General features: G+C 50.9%; 7 protein-coding genes across 7 annotated transcripts; 4 read left to right on the top strand and 3 right to left on the bottom strand.

Annotated features, from left to right (window-relative positions):
- Positions 1-777: 777 nt before the first annotated feature.
- Positions 778-2,439, top strand: PFICI_15139 (Pyruvate kinase; the record flags this gene model as incomplete). Its single annotated transcript, XM_007843720.1, has 2 exons — positions 778-1,199; positions 1,269-2,439. The coding sequence occupies 2 exons, from the start codon at positions 778-780 to the stop codon at positions 2,437-2,439; spliced, it is 1,593 nt and encodes a 530-aa protein (XP_007841911.1).
- Positions 2,440-3,626: 1,187 nt separating this feature from the next.
- Positions 3,627-5,254, top strand: PFICI_15140 (uncharacterized protein; the record flags this gene model as incomplete). Its single annotated transcript, XM_007843721.1, has 3 exons — positions 3,627-3,944; positions 4,044-4,893; positions 4,965-5,254. The coding sequence occupies 3 exons, from the start codon at positions 3,627-3,629 to the stop codon at positions 5,252-5,254; spliced, it is 1,458 nt and encodes a 485-aa protein (XP_007841912.1).
- Positions 5,255-6,581: 1,327 nt separating this feature from the next.
- Positions 6,582-8,297, top strand: PFICI_15141 (uncharacterized protein; the record flags this gene model as incomplete). Its single annotated transcript, XM_007843722.1, has 1 exon — positions 6,582-8,297. The coding sequence occupies one exon, from the start codon at positions 6,582-6,584 to the stop codon at positions 8,295-8,297; it is 1,716 nt and encodes a 571-aa protein (XP_007841913.1).
- A 445-nt stretch (positions 8,298-8,742) lies between these two features.
- PFICI_15142 (uncharacterized protein) lies at positions 8,743-9,630 on the top strand (the record flags this gene model as incomplete). Its single annotated transcript, XM_007843723.1, has 1 exon — positions 8,743-9,630. The coding sequence occupies one exon, from the start codon at positions 8,743-8,745 to the stop codon at positions 9,628-9,630; it is 888 nt and encodes a 295-aa protein (XP_007841914.1).
- A 291-nt stretch (positions 9,631-9,921) lies between these two features.
- PFICI_15143 (uncharacterized protein) lies at positions 9,922-11,751 on the bottom strand (the record flags this gene model as incomplete). Its single annotated transcript, XM_007843724.1, has 3 exons — positions 9,922-10,066; positions 10,127-10,524; positions 10,627-11,751. 3 exons carry the CDS (start codon positions 11,749-11,751, stop codon positions 9,922-9,924), a joined length of 1,668 nt encoding a protein of 555 aa, XP_007841915.1.
- A 42-nt stretch (positions 11,752-11,793) lies between these two features.
- Positions 11,794-12,012, bottom strand: PFICI_15144 (uncharacterized protein; the record flags this gene model as incomplete). The annotated part of the gene is made up of 1 exon (XM_007843725.1): positions 11,794-12,012. The coding sequence occupies one exon, from the start codon at positions 12,010-12,012 to the stop codon at positions 11,794-11,796; it is 219 nt and encodes a 72-aa protein (XP_007841916.1).
- A 375-nt stretch (positions 12,013-12,387) lies between these two features.
- Positions 12,388-14,423, bottom strand: PFICI_15145 (uncharacterized protein; the record flags this gene model as incomplete). Its single annotated transcript, XM_007843726.1, has 6 exons — positions 12,388-12,501; positions 12,571-13,063; positions 13,138-13,263; positions 13,327-13,691; positions 13,854-14,050; positions 14,198-14,423. The coding sequence occupies 6 exons, from the start codon at positions 14,421-14,423 to the stop codon at positions 12,388-12,390; spliced, it is 1,521 nt and encodes a 506-aa protein (XP_007841917.1).
- Between the last annotated feature and the right edge of the window lie 2,041 nt (positions 14,424-16,464).

Consider the following 16,464-nt stretch of genomic DNA (forward strand, 5'->3'; position numbering starts at 1 on the left):
ATTGGATTCGTCTCAACCTGGCCTTTTTTTGGTTGGTGAGGCACTTTTTTTTTATGACAAACGCGGAGCTCCCCAAAAGCCAAAGGTTACGGGGCAGAAAGGGAAAAAAAAAATCAAACAAATAACAAAAAGGCCGACCGTCCTCAGAAGAGTTTATTTACCAGTCTGGTGTCCAATCTGCGCAGCTTTCTCCTCCTCTGTTCTCTGCATCTTCAGCTTGGAATATCTCAAAACCCATCACCCATCTACTTCCGTTCATTCATTCACAAGGTAAGTGGAAAGAAAACAAGTGAACAACAAGAACAACCCTCTGTGGTCTGTCTGCACCTTTGCCGTGCATCTTGGCTCTATATCAAGTCCGGCTGCCAATTACCACATCTTCCCTTTCCCCCTGCCTTTCCTGTGACGCCACGACATTGCTTTTTGCAACAAGCAAAGAAGGCGGCAACATACCCTTGTACCTGGCCTTGCCAATGACACGCGCTGTGCAACGTCATATGCGATGGGGCACAAATTAGGGTTTCCCTCCAACAGGGCTGCAGTTCCTTCCGGGGGTTGAGACTGCTGGCTTCAGCTGGGGTTCTTGTAACGCTTCGGATACCGAGTGATTGGGCATCGTACAAACCAGACTTGACCTCCCAAACGAGCATTTCAGTAAAACCTTCAGTCCCTCCGCTGCCATCAGTTTTTTCTCCATCTATTGAACCTGATACTTGCATCACTTACTTTTCTACATCTTTCCAAATCCATTCCGCTAACATGCCTCACAAGCGCGCCATGTCTGTCGTCGTTACCGCCGCCGACCACCTGGCCAACGATGGTCGCATCGAGTGGCTGGCCTCCCTCGATACCGCCTATACTCCCGAGCGAAACCTCCGAAGAACCTCGATCATCTGCACAATCGGCCCCAAGACGAACTCGGTCGAGGCCATCAACAAGCTTCGAATTGCTGGTCTCAACGTTGTTCGTATGAACTTCTCTCACGGCTCGTACGAGTACCACCAGTCTGTCATTGACAATGCTCGTGAGGCCGAGAGGGTCCAGCCTGGCCGCCAGGTTGCCATTGCTCTTGATACCAAGGGCCCCGAGATCAGAACCGGTAACACTCAGGACGACGCCGATCTCCCCATCCAGGCCGGCACTATCATGAACATCACCACTGATGAGCAATATGCTACCGCTTGCGACACCAAGAACATGTAAGCCGGCCCCAGCGATCATCACAGCTGCTGCGAAGGCCACCACTTGCTAACTGAAATCGCCCATAGGTACGTTGACTACAAGAACATCACCAAGGTCATCGAGAAGGGTCGCATCATCTACGTCGACGACGGTATCCTGGCCTTCCAGGTCGAGGAGATTGTCGACGACAAGACCCTCAAGGTCAAGGCCCTGAACAGCGGCATGATCAGCTCTCGCAAGGGTGTCAACTTGCCCAACACCGACGTCGATCTGCCTGCCCTTTCCGAGAAGGACAAGCAGGATCTCAAGTTTGGTGTCAAGAACAATGTCGACATGGTTTTTGCATCCTTCATCCGATCCGGCAAGGACATTCGCGACATTCGTGAGGTTCTCGGCGAGCAGGGCAAGCACATTCAGATCATTGCCAAGATCGAGAACCGACAGGGTCTCAACAACTTCCGCGAGATCCTCCGCGAGACTGACGGTGTCATGGTGGCCCGTGGCGACCTTGGTATCGAGATTCCTGCCGCCGAGGTGTTTGCCGCCCAGAAGAAGATGATTGCCATGTGCAACTTGGCCGGCAAGCCTGTCATCTGCGCTACCCAGATGCTCGAGTCCATGATCAAGAACCCCCGTCCCACTCGTGCCGAGATCTCCGACGTTGGTAACGCCGTTACCGATGGCGCTGACTGTGTCATGTTGTCCGGCGAGACTGCCAAGGGTCTCTACCCCGAGAATGCCGTCCAGGAGATGCACAAGACCTGTCTCATGGCCGAGAACACCATTCCCTACGTCGCCCACTACTACGAGTTGACCAAGAACATCAAGCCCCCAGTGAGCGTTGTTGAGGCTTGTGCCATGGATGCCGTCAACTCGTCCCTCAAGCTCAACGCTGGTGGTATTATCGTCCTCTCCACCTCGGGTGAGTCGGCACGTCTGCTGTCCAAGTACCGCCCTGTCTGCCCCATCTTCATGGTCACCAGAAACGAGAGTGCCTCGCGGTACGCTCACCTGTACCGTGGTGTCTACCCATTCTTCTTCCCCGAGCAGAAGCCCGACTTCAGCAAGGTCAACTGGCAAGAGGATGTCGACCGACGCATCAAGTGGGCTATTGAGAACGCTCTGCAGCTTAATGTCCTGTCCAGAGGCGATACTGTCGTGGTCGTTCAGGGCTGGAAGGGTGGCATGGGTAACACCAACACCCTGCGGATAGTCAAGGCCGAGCCCGAGAACCTGGGTATTGGTCAGCTGGAGTAATTATCAATCACATGATGGGACAAAAGGAGTTAATGGATAGCGGTGAATCACGCATAGATCACGATATTTGATACGATGGTGAAATAATGGCATGACTTTGGGTCTTTTCCCCTAGAACCTCTTTTTTTTTTAGGGAACAAACAAGAAAATACGGTAGACTGCTGAATACAGAATTCTCATTGATACCCCGATTGATGGAGCCAGATTGTTTGACCTTGGTTGTAATATGGCGATTGAGAGACGAGAAAAGTTGGGTGATGGAGTTCTGAGATACACTGCTGCAGTGGAGTGGCCGGCTGAATGCGAGTTGACAGCATTTCATTCATATCATTTTTAAAATTGTGAGGCTAGATATACCAGGCCATTGGAGGAAGCCGTCAATTAATATTTCTGGCAAACCACCAATCACTTTCATGAAGATTGCGTGGATAATGTACAGGTTCACTAGCGATGTATCTAGGTTAGCTTGCCTCACCTGCTGGCAATGGTTAAATGAGAAGTTTTGAAGGGAATGAAACTACCCCTTCTACTTTGGTCCTTGACATTTGTCGTCTTGCACACACTATTGAAGGGTGTCGGTCCTCTGCGGCCGCTCGGACAGACGATATCCCCCGGCAAAGAGTGGTCGTGCGGGGAAGTGATGGGAGTTGACAGAAAGTATAGCGGGCAGCTTGTCCCAGATTGGTTCATCCTGGGGTATGGGAAGCTGCGCGTTGGAGTATCCAGGCTTGGCAGGGCGAAGGCGAGCGAATAGCGGATGGGTCGACAGCCACGCGATGACCTCAGAAGGCCAAGTTGATTTGATCACAGCCTCGGCAAATTTCGTTACACTGTCCGCGGCTGTTGTCCCGATTGAGTGTATTGGCTGCAAGCTGCAAAGCTGGGGTCGATGGGATTGCAGCTCCTCAAGCCGCGGCGAAACTGTGTTTGCTTTATTGCCAATCGCTCATCTTTTGAGGAGGAGGTGGTGGAGTGCCAATGCTTGCCCAGATTTAGGATGCCGGTACTCATATATAAAGCATCGCCCAGAGAGACCAGGTGGTGTGAGTACTTGCCACCTCTTTGTGCTCTTGTGAGAAACTAGATTTATAACTCAGAGCCAAATAAATTTGGCTTGGATCGACAAGTAACAAGCAATCAACACCTGACTACTATTACCTGACCGACCAAAAGAAAGAAGAAGAAGAATGGCAGCCAACGGCAATGTTAAAGGCGCCGAGCCCTTGGACTTTACCAAGTTCCAGAATGTCATCAATGGCAAGCTGGTAGACACGAAAGAAACTCGACGCACTGTCAACCCCTCGACATTTGAGGAGCTTTACCCAGTCCCCGTCTCCAGCCAAACCGACATTGACGAGGCCATTGAGGCAGCCAAGAAGGCACAAGAGTCGTGGGCCAACGTTCCATGGGCAGAACGTGCGCAAGCTGTCAAGGACTATGCGGACGCCCTTGAAGCATTGTCTGAGGACTTTGTGAAGCAGTTGGTGACGGAGCAGGGCAAACCGGTATGAGCTTTTATTTCCCTCTCCTCCCATAACCCAACGGCTTCTTTTGCGTGTAGCATGAATTTATGCTCTTGAGTCATGACTAATACTTAAAGCCAGAAAGCATTCGCCCAAGGCGAGCTTGCCGACGCAGTCAAGTGGCTTCGCCAATTTGCTGAATTTCCTGAGCCAGAAGATGTTCTTCAGGATGATGACAAGAAGAAAGTCATTACTCGATACACACCACTTGGCGTTGCCGTCGGCATTGTTCCTTGGAACTTTCCTATCCAGCTGTCTGCTGGTAAGATCGGAGCTGCTCTTATAACGGGAAACTCTTTCATTCTCAAGCCTTCTCCCTTTACACCCTACGGAGGCCTCAAGCTCGCCGAGCTGGGCCAGCGATTCTTCCCACCGGGCGTGTTCCAGGCCCTGAGCGGCGATGACAATCTCGGACCGTGGCTGACAGCCCACCCGGGCGTCGACAAGGTCTCCTTTACGGGCTCGACGGCGACGGGCAAAAAGGTCATGGAGAGCTGCGCCAAGACACTGAAGCGGGTGACGCTCGAGCTTGGCGGCAACGACCCGGCCATCATTTGCGCCGACGTGAACCCAGCCGAGGTGGCACCTGGTGTAGCATTCATGGCCCTGGCCAACTCGGGACAGATCTGCATCGCCATCAAGCGCATCTTTATCCATGAGTCCGTCTACGACGACGTGCTCAAGGCTATGGTGGCCTTTGTAAAGTCGCTCAAGGTCGGCGACGGCCACGAGGAGGGCACCTTTCTCGGTCCCATCAACAACCAGCAGCAGTTTGAGCGCGTCAAGAACCTTCTCGAGGACATTGAGAAGACGCAGCTCAACATTGCCACGGGTACCACCAAGAACGTTGGAGAAAAGGGGTATTTCATCCAGCCGACCATTATCGATAACCCTCCCGAGGACTCGAGGATCGTGGTGGAGGAACCTTTTGGTATGTAATGAATAGATCAAGATGAAGACTGTCGCAAGCAAAAATATTTTGCGTGCTAACCTCGGCCCCAGGTCCTGTCTTCCCGGTACTCAAATGGTCCGATGAAGAAGATGTCATCAAGCGGGCAAACAACACGGACATGGGACTCGGAGCATCCGTGTGGACTCGCGACCCACAGCAGGCCGAGCGTATCGGTAGAAGGCTCAAGGCTGGCAACGTCTGGATCAACTGTCACGGTGAAGTCCAACCCAACGCCCCATTTGGAGGCCATAAGCAGAGCGGTATCGGCTACGAATGGGGTGTTGGTGGGCTGAAGGCATACTGCAATGCCCAGTCCATCTACTTGAAGCGATCTGCGTGAGATCTTTGATCAAACACCAACAGTACTGGCCATTAAATACAAGCAACTTTGAATTATGCTCATGTACTTCTACATCTTCTTTTCTGTGGTCACATCAGTGTAACTTGTCACACGCGACGGCATAGCCAGAAAGCACTGAAGAGACTGGCTTCATCAAGCATTGTGTCGTAATTAGAGGGCACTCTGGTCGTAGCTCAATCAGGTATCCAAGCCAAAGCTCTTTTCTATGTGAATGGACATGATGAGCCAGGAAGAATACATTGTTCCTTGTGCCGCTAAGGCTTGCTGCCTGGTTGAACGCAGCTGGGAATCAACATTTTTTTTACTATTGCACTTCTGACTTTGATCCATTTGGATTGGTATCTATTCTTGGAGTAGTTGCAAATTCGTTCCCAAATTCGTTTCTGAGGCCAGCCTCGATATGGTCAGTGGGGAAGGAGAAGAGAAAAAAAATAGGGAGTCTTATATTGAATGCTACGCTACAAATACACTGGTCTGGCTGTCACCATGCAAGCATGGTATAATGGGATAATTTGGACTTAAAACACTGAGATGCCCCGGAAAATGTACTTGGAGACGACAGAGATGGCGGTCAAGGGCTGAATGTCTTGAGCAATAAGGTTGTTGTCTATTGTTTTAATTGTGTTTATCATGGCGCTCTCTGTTTGCCTTGCCCAAGCCATCCATGCACTACGTATTACTTCTAGAACGTTGGGCATGCAGTCGCAGTTGCTTTGTGCCAAACAACGTGGTTGTCGAAAATCGAAAAGAATACGTGCTAACATTGCACTTTCTCCAAGGTATAACTAATACACATGTGCAGAATACACGTTGGGTTGTTCTTCTCTTCAAGTCACAGTCTAGATGTCAGTCAATGAATGTATCCTGCGCGGACAACAATGGATCCTCCAAGAGTGAACCCGATTCCCACGAATAATCAAATCACAAACCACAGACACAGACAGACACATGACTCACGGTGTTAATCCATTCAGTCTGCCATGGACCATCTACAACCCAGCAAAAAGGCTTTCTTTGGCAGTGGATCTGATCAATCCAAGGCTTGGCTGTGCTTTCAACGAGGTAAATTTTCCCCCCGCCGTTTGCAACTGCAACTGCCTCCTACTCAAGCAACCACTAGCCCCCCCTCCCCCAAACACGCAACGTCTGTTTTCCAAACACACAAAGGACTGGATTAACCCATCATCGCCCCCTTTTTTTTCACCTCTCTTTGCTTTGAAAGCTTTTGTCCAAGGGGGAGAGAAGACCCAGCTCTCGTCGTTCTCGCTTGCCTATCTTCACCGTACCTATCTGGCTGTTCTTCTCCATGAAGAAGAAAGAGAACGAAGAAGAAATGTCTTCAACCGCCTTGGAAGGCGCCGCACTAGTTGCGTTGCCGGTCGACATGATCTATCAGATCACCGATCACCTATCCATTGGCAGCATGGCAAAGCTCGCCTCAACCTGTAAAGGTCTTCACAACGTGATTGAGCCCGAGATATTCAGACGAGACCGAAACCGTGGCCGGTATCGCACCCTCGAGTGGGCAGCTACGTCACGAAAGAAACACGCCATCCCCGTCCTCCAACGAGCCTTGACCCTCTGGCCCAACGGTATCAAGGATCTGGAGATTCATTTCCTTCAGTGTCGACCATCAAAGCACCATGGTCGGACCTTGCGACACAAGACACCGCTTCTCGCCGCCGTTTGCACCGGTAACTTGGAAGTGGTTGCCTTTCTTCTCGGCAAGGGAATCGATGTTCACCAGACAGAGGCGGGCAATTGCGATTCCTTGTGGTCCCCTATCCACTGGGCCACCATGATGGATTATCCACCAAAGGACAATCAGCAGCTGGAACCGCCGCGGACAAAGCTGGCCATTATCGAATTGCTCCTGTTGCATGGGGCCAACCCAGATCAGTTGTCTGCCCCGAACCCTCGTCGCCAACCACCGCCTCCGGAATCGATAGTCTCTCCTATGCACCTTGCCATCAAGAATGATGCAAATCACCACGTGGTTGAACTTTTGATCAAGTATGGCGGCGCAGCCACCCAGGAACCCTATCGCCATGTCGCCAACCAGCACTATGCTTCCATCAGCCCCATCAGTCACTTGATCGACAAGTATCCCAATCCCACTGAAGATCACTGCTCTTCTCTCAGGGCTCTGGCAACCAACGGAGGGGGAAGTGGTTATGAAGCCCGCAAGTATACTGTTACGGGACAACCTCTGCTGTTGCAGTTTCTTTCTTATCCCAAGGAATCCAAATATGCGCCTCGTTTCGTCCGGATCATGCTGAAGCACACGCAAGCCCGCGTGGAAGACACCGCGGCCAATGGAGACACTGCCATGGTGCATTTTCTGAGAAGTCATGTCCATTGGCGTCCCGCCATGGCTTACGACCGAAGACGCGTTACAAGTCACGAGGTAGAGCACTCCATGGCCCTCGTAGCAAGTGTCGCCTGTCGCACAATTGATGAACTTGTCGATCACGGCGCAGGTATCGATACATACGGTGCGGGTAGGATGACCCCTCTCCACATTGCCTGCGGCCTTCATTGTCATCTTTCCTCGGTTTTCGACCACCTCATCGGCCGGGGTGCCAATGTCAAGGCCAGAACTTCGAGGGGCCACACCCTGTTGCATTCTCTCGTCATGGGCGATGCCGAGGCCGACTTCACTCTCATGACACCTCTCCTCAAACAATACAAGATCAAGCGCTATGCCCGAGACAACGAGGGCAACACATTCCTCCATCTACTCGTAACACAGCGACTCGTTCTTTTCGGCAAATGGATGTCAGAGGCAGCAAGACATTACAAGAGGAGCGACTTTGAAGACCCCAAGCTTCGTAATCATGCTGGACGCACTCCACTCGAAGAAGCCAGTTTTGGATCTGATGCAAATGGAGAGGTTACGCGTTTCTGGATTCAGCATGCTTTTGATGAAAGAGACGAGCACTTTGCATCTAAGCATAAATCCAGAGATGCCAAACGCAAGGCTCAGAGGGCTGATAAACTGGCTGAAACTAGTTTGACCTAATGGATGATGAACACCTATATGACATTCACACTCTGGACACGGGCACTTGTTTGGACGAGACTGCCGATTGAGTTCTTGGCCACCAGCAGGAGACTATCCAGCACACATCAAGTGCCGGATGTATTGGTCATCTCCCCTGGTCTTTTCGATTATTTGTCACTTAGTTCAGAGAATGTCATTTTCCTCGTCTTGTTTTGCTTTCCCGGTGCTGTGTGCCAAAACAAGGTTTGGTAGATTTAGGCTCTACATAGGTACATAGTCACCGTCAGCAGCATATGCAGTCTCCTACCTCCACTCTAGGCTTTTGTTGCTTATAGTCAGGCTCGCTGTGAGCGTCCACGTGATGATTGAACTTATAGTGCTTACTACGTGAAAACGTCTGTCGTCGGTTTGAGAATTCTTGTATTGTTGCCACCGCAGCACCTCAAGCTCTTGGCAATTTGACATGACTGTCGATTTGAAGTCGACTCTCAACTCCGAGCTCTTCGAGTTCATGAGAGACAAGTGGATTCCCTTTTCGAGAACACAATCTCTCGACTTTGATAAAGTCATTCCAACAATTCTGTCTTACAAGAAACTCGATCTCGAGCAGGTTCAGCACAAGGCACTTCCCGCACTGAAAGGGCTGAGCCTCTTTGGGCTGAATCATTTACCTGATATGCTCGAATTCCTCCCCGACCCCGACAATGCCGACTTTCCTAGTGAGGCTTTGGGACTACAGCTTTTGCTCGACCAGGCTCCGCGGGCTCTTCTCAAGGGCATTGATAGTCGATGGTCTCACGCTTACTTTGACGAAATATCTTTGCAGTATGCCCAGCGGCTCCAGACTCTTCCTGCCCACCAGAAACCAAGTTCTTGGGGTCGATGGCAGGGTAAGGTGTCTCTGGACTATTTTGTTCTTGTGCGCATCTGGTTCGGCGCGCCTTTTGTTCATCATGAGAAGGCGTCTGCGCAAGCTGTCGCCTTCACCGAGCAGACACGTCGTCTCATTGAGGACACGTTCAAGATCCAAGACCCATGTCGTACTCAACCAGAGAAGCGATGGGATCTCTATGGTTTTCCAAGGTTGTGGAAACAGGGTGGCCCCGAAAGTCCCTGTGGAGTAGCGGCGGGCACATTCTGGTTAACACACTTGATGGATGTTCATAAACCAATTTTGGACCTGTACGGAAGATACCCTTATCAGAACAGTCTCCTCGGACGCCTTGATACAGCGGAAGAAGAGGCTTGGCTCCAGAAAGCTGCTTGCTTCGAGGTGGACACCGATGCACGAGAAAGAATCAGGCGTGACGTGGACACTGGGCAGTGGACGCCATTGAAGGGTATTATGTAGATGGCAAGATCTTGTGTGTATCTGGGACTATTCCCTTTCCTTGCAATACATAGGACCCATTGTGGCCGTCGAACAGACTCCATGTGCTTCGCGACTCTGTCTTGCTTCTCTGACTTTTCTCAGTACAGTCAATAAGATTTCTTCGGGTTTTCAAAGTGCACCTTGATTGAAGTAACAAGCCAGGGGCGCTGTTGAGTGAACTCCATTTGTCAAGAACCACTCAAGACATCCAAGCGGGTGAAGGAAACATGCGAAACGTAGCAGTCTACACAAGCACGCAGGTTGAATCGATCAATCGACTTGGTTAGGCACTCGATCCAGAAAGGTGATTTTTGTGCCATCGTCCAGTGTATCTTCCTTCTCTTCCAGGTGGTAATTGCCAATGCGAGGAAGAATTACTGTCCAAATAAGCCAGTAAATCACACCGCATCCGATACTTTGAAACAATGTTAGGAATCAGTGGTTCTTTGAAAAGAACAAAGGTCTGGTGTCTTACATGCTCGTACCGACAATGGCATATGTTGCGTAAAATATGCCGCCCTCTTGACGCTCCTTTGGAGGGAAGAAGGGGGCTGCCAGTAGCATCATGCCCAACAGCATCCTAAACACCACGGCGGCAATCCATGCTCGAAAGGGCCGCTTCAAATCTGGTCGTTTGTACCTTAGCCAAAGTATACCAAAAGATGTCAGCAACGCAAAGAATTGTCTGGGGTAGCCCTCAACCTCGAGGATAAAGGAATATACGTCGCCGGTAGGCGGGAGGACAATTACGAGAACGGTGGGGATATAGTGAATAATGAGTCCGCCGAGAGGTGCGCCAAACGGCTTTGAGGAAGACAAGAGTCGCGCAAAGGGCAGAAATCCCTGGCGCGCTACTTCTTGATTGAGTCTCGCCTGGAAATAGAAAAAAAGATATCAGTCAACCCGTGCTGCATCTACCTTCAACCACCGCAGTACTCCTTGGGGATCTGGATGTTGGCGAGGGTGTTACCATACCAGAGCAAACGTGACTACCATGACATTTCCCGCAGCCGAAAGTGCCACCACAAGAGGCAGAAAGCGTTTGCCCACATTTTTGCCAAAGGTTTGCTCGAAAAACAGGGCTGCCACGAGCTGGCCGCTCTCCTTGATCTGCTGCACGGGCACAACGGCGACGTAGGCCAGATTGGTGAGCAGATAGAGTAGGCACGCCGACAACAAGGCTGTAATGGAGACGGACTTGAGCGTGCGGACCGGGTCTCTCACCTCGTTCAAGACGTAATTGAGATTATCCAGTCCAGTGTACGAGTTGAAAATCTTGAAGAGCGAGGTGGCAATGGTGCCAAGGCTCCAGTCTGTATCATCCCACAAGTCGTTCCAAGGCCCCGTGGCGTCGACGGCTTCACCGGCTTGGTTCGGATCCCTTTTGAAAAGCACGACATAGAGCGCAGCAAACACCATAAAGGTCACCAGCCCAACCTTGACCCAGCCGAGCAAGTTTTGGATACGTATCCCGATCTTGTAGAAACAGCCGTGTACGATGGCAACAACAGTCACTAAAGCAGCTGCCAGCAATTTCCGTGACAAGTCTCTCGGTTCTAGGTCCAGCGCCCAATGAACGTATTGGCTGAATATAATGCAGTTGCTTGCCGAATAGCTGAGCAAAATGGCCTGAGTGGCAACAATTGTGGACGCCAGAAATCTTGGCCGTGAATACGTGAACTCGAGATAAACCTTGTCTCCTCCCGATCGTGGCAACATGCAGCCGTACTCTAGGGAGACGGCGAGAGCGCATGCGGTGACGAGGGCGCCCAGCACCCAGAGGCTGAGGGCCATGCCTACGCTGCCAACCGATTTGAGCACGACCCCAGGCACGGCAAAGATGCCGCCGCCAATGACTCTGGAGATGGCCAAGATGTAAGCGCTCGTCCAGCCAATGTTACGGCCCAGGACGGAATCCTCGGTGAGAACATCATCTTCGAGTCGGAGGCGATCCGGTTGGCCCTCTGCTGCGGTATCATCTGAACAGCTGTTCGAGGTCTTCGAGGTTCGCGATGTCCGACTTGTGGCCCTACTTGACGAGTTGTCAGCCGAGGATCCCGTTAGCAAGGGCCGAGTTTCATCATCCAGTCGTCCCGCCATGAAATTCGACGACCACAGAGAACCAGTTGCCTTGCGTTGGGATCAATCGCCGATTGCATACAAGACAGGAGGGTGGATCCAAGCACCCTTTGACACTGTTGATGAATTGGTGTCTGCTTTGCATTTCCTGTAGATTACAGATCGAAGACGCGCCTCTCGGGAATTTGTACCACGTGATGTTCGCACGCACGCCTTGTCATCCCGCATTGACATCACCTCCAATTTTCCCTTCCCAGCAATAACCCCCGCTGCTGCCTGCATATTTCCGTGCATACACAACGACATGAACTTTTGATCGAGGTTCTCAACTCGCCTTTGCACTTTGCCGTCCTAAATCACGTACTTGATCGAGATGCAAGCACTTGTTTTATTGCAGTATAAATAAGTAGGTATAAAACAAGTTTTGCGCAACCAAATATATAATTATACTAATTAATTTAACATTTGCGTGTCAGACAGAAACTACTTGTTGTTCGTAGCACACAATCAACCTTAGGTTAAAAAAGATATCACGGCACACAGCTCAGAGCACCCTTGCAATCCCAAATCATGATGATGGAGCCAGAGACACAAAACGGGCTTCATTATGACAGCAAGGGGTATCGGAATTACATTACTATATTGGATGAAATGGAATTATTCTCTCTTGGTGATTCGCAGCCAAAAGTCATTCGCTACCCAGAACACAGCACTCCATGCTTTGATCGGAGATTGGGGGTTTACTATAGTAAAATCATATCTTCGCAACAGCTATCGGGTCTGGTCAGTAACTTTGAACATCACATGTTTTGTTACCTCTCCGAAAATAGGCGGACGTACCTCGACAAAGATTTTGTTCAGCTCCATCATGGCGATTGGCTTTCCCAGGCAGGAGTACTTGCCGTAGCCGAAGGTTAGATCCACTACACCATTCATGATCCTCAGCCGCTCATCATCGGCCTCGAGCCACCTCTCTGGCCGGAAAACGTCGGCATCGTTGCCCCAAACATCCTTGCAGCGCATGAGTCCAAAGTAATTTGTACCGACCTGGGTGCCTTCCGGGACGAAGTGGCCATTGATAAGGTCACCTCCCTTTGGGACTTGCTTAGACCCTAGGCCGGTCACGGGAGGATACATACGCAGGCCTTCGCGAATGACGGCTTGCAAGTATGGCAACTTCTTGGCCTCAGACTCAGCAATGGGGAAGCTGATTTTACCATTGCGAATGGCACTGTCAATCTCCTTCTGCAATGTGGTGTATGAGGTTGGAGTAGTGATGAGGCACAGCAAGGTCATGCACATGGCTGTCGCCGAAGAGACGGATCCGGCAATGCTATGTGAGGTATATCAGACTCAAAAGTTTCGGCCAAGAGTTGTGTACGAGATTTGCAAAGTAGGAAGGCTTACATTTGAACGAATACCTGTTGGATAAGCTCGGATCGTGACATGCCGTTGTTAATGAATGCCTGCATCATATCTTTCTGGGGCCGTGAACCCGGTCGTAATCTCTTATCGATCAGAGACTTTGCAAATCTAAGATCTCGTGTAAGCATCTCTGAAACGCCGACGTAGAAGTACCAAGACGGTAAGACATACCCCATGAGTCGACCGAACCCGACCTGGTCACCTTCTTTGGGTAGAAGAAGATTGAATGGCCAACGATACAGGATTGTAGCGAGCCAGGGCATTGTTGAGATGATGTTCATGACAGGCAGCGATTCATCGTGTATTTCGTTATAACGATACAAGTCCTGGTCTTGATTCAGGAATCCAAAGGCGTCTCCGAATGATATATCGCCAATGACGTCGAGTGCAAAAAAGGAAGTTTTCCGGAAGAATTGCACAGGGCGATACTCGGTGGGTGTTGATATATACTTTCTGTCAATCAGATCCATGAAGGAGAGGATTTGGCGGTCAATGCCAGCGCCAAAGCCGAATCCTTCATTCTCCTTGCCGCCAAACTATCAAGAGGCTTTCGTCAGTCGTGTACTTTGACGCAAGACCACCGCAAGCAGAATCAGTTTGGACCAATCTAGATACTGATTGATCCTCTAATTCTTGTATCCAGTGTACGCAAGAGTCACGTCGCGTTTGACATAGTTCAAGGAGAAAGGAAGACATACCGCTGTGCCCATTTTGGCTCTCAATAGTTTATGCTCATGCTCATCTCGCAGCGAAACAACCGTCTCCTCGCCAGGAATGATGCGCCCAGTCTCGTAGAACAAACCTTTTGTGTACGGAGAACGAACTGCGCTCATCATGCGCAAAACTTCTGGATCTGTGGAGAGCAACTCATTTGGACCAATACGCACCAGAGAGCCTGTTTTGAAGTTTTAGTAAAGCAGAAAACATGCACACAAAGACGGAGATGATGCGAGACATGAAAGTTCCCAGCAAGAAACCAAAACATGGCAATACGTCGGTTACGCGGCGTCTCGCAGGCAGGGGGCCGAGGCGGAGGACATACCATATTTCTCTGAGACCTCCTTGAGATGCTCGTGGAACCGACCACTCAGGGCCTTCTTGACCATCCAGATGCCCGAGATGGAGGCCAGGAAAGGTCCGGGAACATGGCGTAGGCGATACCACGAGCGGAAAGCGTAGAGATACAGCGCGAGCAGGACAGCAGCGAGACAAGGCAAGAGGAGGGATCGGGTCGAGGCATTCTGGGCGGCAGCGACGAGAGTAGCCATGATGCCCATTCCGACGGCGGCACAACAAAATAGAGAGGGCGCGCCCGACCGGTCGGTGTCTCCTGAACCGAGCCCAAGGTGGCGGGTACCCAAAGACAGATCGGGAACCTACTATGTAGGCTAGGTAATGTATGTATGTATGTAGGTACGATGGGCAAGAAAATTGGTACGGAAAGGGGCCTCTTGGGGGCCTCTAGACTGAGGGCGTAACTGGGCGTTTCTTGGGTTTACCGAGATGGCGGTACGACGTACCCGAGGGGTTGGTAACGAACCAGAAAACGACACTGCAAGATAGCGGACACGCCAACTGAAACAGACATTGCTCAAAGGGGGGTTAAGGTATCCTAAGTGAAGGGGGGGGTGGGAAAGCAAGTTTTCTAGAATAAAGACCAAGTTCCCGGAGCCGCAAAGTAAAAAAAAAAAAAATCGAAATAAGTTAAAGTAAAGAAGGAGATTGCGAGCCAGAGTCGAGTAGTTAAAGAGGAGGAGGATGAGGAGGAACCAGCAGAGGCAAGGCAAGGCAAGGCAAGGCAAGGGCAGCGGTGGCGGAGGCGGTAGTAGCAGTTGAAGTAGCAGTAGCACGGGCTACGGATCGTAGCAACACTCCGGCAGTAGCAACAATTAATAGGTAGTAGTAGGTCAGGTAAGTTGGTGGTTCAGTAACAAGCGGTAGCAATGGTGGCAGCCAGGGCTGGACTACGACAATAGTAGCATCCAGCATCCAGCAACCAGCACTAATAACGGCGGAGACGGGAACAGCAAGCAATAATAACAGTATACCGCGGCGATGGAAGCTGATTAGCGTGAGGTCCCGGGTATGAGTAAGGTAGCAATAAAGATTTAGAGGGGTTAAAAAAATAAAATAGTGGGCGGCAGTGCAGCGTCGCTAATAAGTCATGCGACCCTACGCGTCGGCCTTGGTTTTCTGCTTTTGGGTTGGGCCCCTCTAGGTATCCTTTTTAAGAATGCTATTGTCTCTCGTTTCGGTGCCTTGGGAGGGAGGTTACCTGCCCTCTCCTACGTCTCTGCTGCCCTTTCACAATTTCTGAGCCACTCCAGCAAAGAAGTAAGAGTAAAGAGCGAAAGTAAAAACCCGGTACGTCATCCCAGGTAAGTATGTGAATGTATTTAACGAGCCTGCCAACCTGGCGGGTTGCGGAGGGGCATTGGCCTAGTACCTAGCAGCTAGGTAGGGGGAGCCTGCTAAGGTTTATCCAGTGGACGAGGATGGGCGAGTCAATTGGGACCGGTAGACTGGGTGAGCGAATCACCAGAAAGAGAAGGGGCCCAAGGGATCAACGGCGTGCCGTGCCCACTTGGCGGCAGATCGATTAGTGGGAACTCCGATCTGGCTTAACGGCAAGCAAGATGGGAAAAGTGAAAGGTGACCAACGGAACGGCTCAAGGACTTTTTGTACGGGGAAAAACACACGGGTTGGACGTAGCACATCCCGGGGTATGCTGGTGAGTTGGAACATGTGTGATCAGATCAAAATCAGCTTGATGCCACCATGATGCCTCCTTTTTCTGGACAAAGGAAGGAGGCCGTGTTAATTCAGCAAGGCGCGGTAACATCATCTTCCGCGCTCGCCATTAGATTGAGGCTCAGAGACACATACACAAACAGCTTCAGCTTTCCAACCGGATGGGACAAGACCATTCTACCATGTGGCAGACAGGTAGACGAATCGCATCTTTGCATTGCCAACCTAGCTACTTTACTTAGTTGCTGCAACCTTGCGCACTTGACATATGCTGGGGGATCCAGGATAATGGTAAGTTGGTAGCCCCAGAGGTAGGAACCGACCGCATGGACGCGGCGCCGCCCATGACGCCGGCGCCAGCCATAGTGGTGTAAGTGGGATCAGACATGGCGCATTATAGCAAGCATCCCATTAGGCGCGAGCCAATGACAGTTGCTCGGCCAGGACAGCGATTTACCAATGAAGCCTTGCCTGATCTTTGGTAGCTCCCCTACGTCCATGATCTGACGGTCTCATGATGATGAGGCCAAAACGCCAGCCAGTGATATTCAAACAGG

The sequence above is a fragment of the Pestalotiopsis fici genome, assembly GCF_000516985.1.
Source record: "Pestalotiopsis fici W106-1 unplaced genomic scaffold PFICI_Scf_15, whole genome shotgun sequence".
Classification (NCBI taxonomy): Eukaryota; Fungi; Ascomycota; class Sordariomycetes; order Amphisphaeriales; family Sporocadaceae; genus Pestalotiopsis; species Pestalotiopsis fici.